The sequence below is a fragment of the Octopus sinensis genome, linkage group LG2 (assembly GCF_006345805.1).
Source record: "Octopus sinensis linkage group LG2, ASM634580v1, whole genome shotgun sequence".
NCBI classification, from domain to species: domain Eukaryota; kingdom Metazoa; phylum Mollusca; class Cephalopoda; order Octopoda; family Octopodidae; genus Octopus; species Octopus sinensis.
This window is the reverse complement of record NC_042998.1, coordinates 53,869,759-53,872,316: the sequence shown is the minus strand read 5'-3', so window position 1 is coordinate 53,872,316 and position 2,558 is coordinate 53,869,759. Positions and strand designations below refer to the sequence as shown.

General features: G+C 37.9%; 1 protein-coding gene across 1 annotated transcript; it reads right to left on the bottom strand.

Moving 5' to 3' along the window:
- Positions 1-1,810: 1,810 nt before the first annotated feature.
- Positions 1,811-2,137, bottom strand: LOC115224672 (histone-lysine N-methyltransferase SETMAR-like). The gene has a single exon (XM_029795533.1). It carries the CDS (start codon positions 2,135-2,137, stop codon positions 1,811-1,813), a length of 327 nt encoding a protein of 108 aa, XP_029651393.1.
- Between the last annotated feature and the right edge of the window lie 421 nt (positions 2,138-2,558).

The window sequence follows — 2,558 nt, the reverse complement described above, 5'->3', positions numbered from 1 at the left end:
TTCGTTTTGGTCTCAGAGAAATTAAGTTTGCCTTTGTTTAGAGACACAAAAATTGAAAAAAATCTTATAATTTTTCTAATGCTACTTGGCACTTTCTATTTCTGGAAATGTTACCAGACAAGAATGATGGTTTCTCATAGATATTTTCTTCATTTGTTTCTGTTCCTAATGATTAAATTCAAAGCATAAAAATCAATAAAAATTCATACATGTATGTATATATGAATATGCGCACATACACTCAAACACACACACGCGCGTGCATGTCATTCATCATTTCCTCATGGAGGCAATGACTAGTGACTGAGACCTTTGGTGATATGCATTACTTGAGAAGACCTGTCAAGATAAGTGAAATCATAGTTGTGGCCAATGCTGGTGTCACGTAACTGGTCAGTGGCACATAAAAAACCCTTTCAAGTGTAGGGCCTCATGGAGGCTGTGTAGCCAATACTGGTGTTGCATAACTAGCAACCATGCCAGTGGTACATAAAAAGCACCTTTCGAGTGTTGGGCCCATGGAGGCATTGACATATGACTGAGATCTTAAGCAACATGTCGTGCTCAAATAGGAGGAGACCCAACAAGCCAAGTGAAATCATAGTTGTGACAGATGCTGGTGGCATGTAAAAGTGCCCATTACACACTTGGAGTGGTTGGGATTAGGAAGGGCATTCAGCTGTAGAAACCATGCCAAATCAGTAAGGTGGTGAGCTGGCAGAATTGTTAGCACTCTGGGCGAAATGCTCAGCGTTTTTTTGTCTGCCGCTACATTCTGAGTTCAAATTCTGCCGAGGTCGACTTTACCTTTCATCCTTTCGGGGTCGATTAAATAAGTACCAGTAATGCACTGGGGTTGATATAATCAACTTAATCCGTTTGTCTATCCTTATTTGTCCTCTCTGTGTTTATCCCCTTGTGGGTAGTAAAGAAATAGGTATTTCGTCTGCCATTACATTCTGAGTTCAAATTCCGCTGAGGTCGACTTTGTCTTTCATCCTTTCAGTGTCGATAAATTAATTACCAGTTATGCACTAGGGTTGATAAATTAATTATCAGTTACACACTAGGGTCAATATAATCGACTTAATCCCTTCGTCTGTCCTTGTTTGTCCCCTCTATGTTTAGCCCCTTGTGGGCAATAAAGAAATAAGAAGCCATGCCAAATCAGACTGGAGTCTGGTGCAGCCCCTCAGCTTACCAGGCTTGGTCAAGCCAGCCAACACATGCCAGCATGGACAATAGATGTTAAATAATAATGATGATGACGATATATATATATATATATATATATATATATATATAGAGAGAGAGAGAGAGAGAGAGAGAGAGTGAGAGTGTACATACACACACACACACATATATATATGTACAACTTAAATAGTAGATAAAGGGCAAATTTAAGTGTTTCTCTGTAGACTGAAAAAAAAATGAACAACTTTAATTGATTTTCGAACCTTATTGAGTTCTCATTAGAACTGTCTGTATCATTCTGACCAATCCTAGAGAAATTAGCAGTCAACAATCTGTTTATAGACTCTACAAATTGTAAATAGAGAAAACTGGAGCCATTGATTTGCCTATAATTGTTTAACACTTTATTTAAACAATTGCACAAAGTACTGTGCACACATGCGTGTGTGCTTGATCGGTTACAATGATGAGCATGCTAGTTGATTTGCTCAATGGAACAGCCTGCTCATGAAATTAAGGGGTAAGTAGCTGAGTACTCCACAGATATGTGTACCCTTAATGCAGTTGTCAGGGAGATTCAGCATGACACAGAATGTGACAAGGCTGGCTCATTGAATTACAAGTACAACTCCTTTTTGCTAACTGAATGAACTGGAGCAATGTGAAAATGTCTTGCTCTTTGGGAAATCTTCTGCAGATTGTGTGAGACCATTTCAATACTGACACCAAGTGTCTGAGGCATTTCTCTGACACTTAGACATGGGTTTTCTTCAACAATTACTTTCAATTGTTCATTGTCAAGACTGCATGACCGTCCTCTACTTTCTTCATCTTTAAGGCTTTCATCATCACTACGGAATTCCTGAAACCACCGTCGTACTGTGTGATCCCTTGTGGACCCTCTCCCCATGCTCTGTTGATATGGCAGCAGTTTGGGAGTCATTGTGCCCAAGCTTGAACTCGTGCAAGAAAAGTAAGCAAAGGTCCTTTTTGTCATGTTCATAAATAAGGGCGCTTATGCTTCAAGAATATTTTCTGTCTGAAATAAGAAGAAGATTATTAAAGAACATACATCAATTATTAAGTATGTCGAAATTTACCAAAAATATAATTAAAATACTATGATAAAATTGCATTTCAAAACACAACACTTAGAGTGACCATTATTTTCAGAACAACCTAATACATACAGGGTTACTGAAGAAAACTCTGAGAAGAGGTGAAATCAAGGGTTGTTTTATTGTACCTGTTGATGTAAAAGGTAATGTTAATTTCTCTATAGGCATAAGGCTATATGTTTAGTGAGACGGATATAGTTAATTGTAGTAACTCAGCATCTGACATGTATTACTTTAAATTTTCTT

What these genes read in the sequence shown, in the direction of transcription:
- LOC115224672 (XM_029795533.1), bottom strand. Translation starts at nt 2,137, where the DNA reads ATGACTCCCAAACTGCTGCCATATCAACAGAGCATGGGGAGAGGGTCC.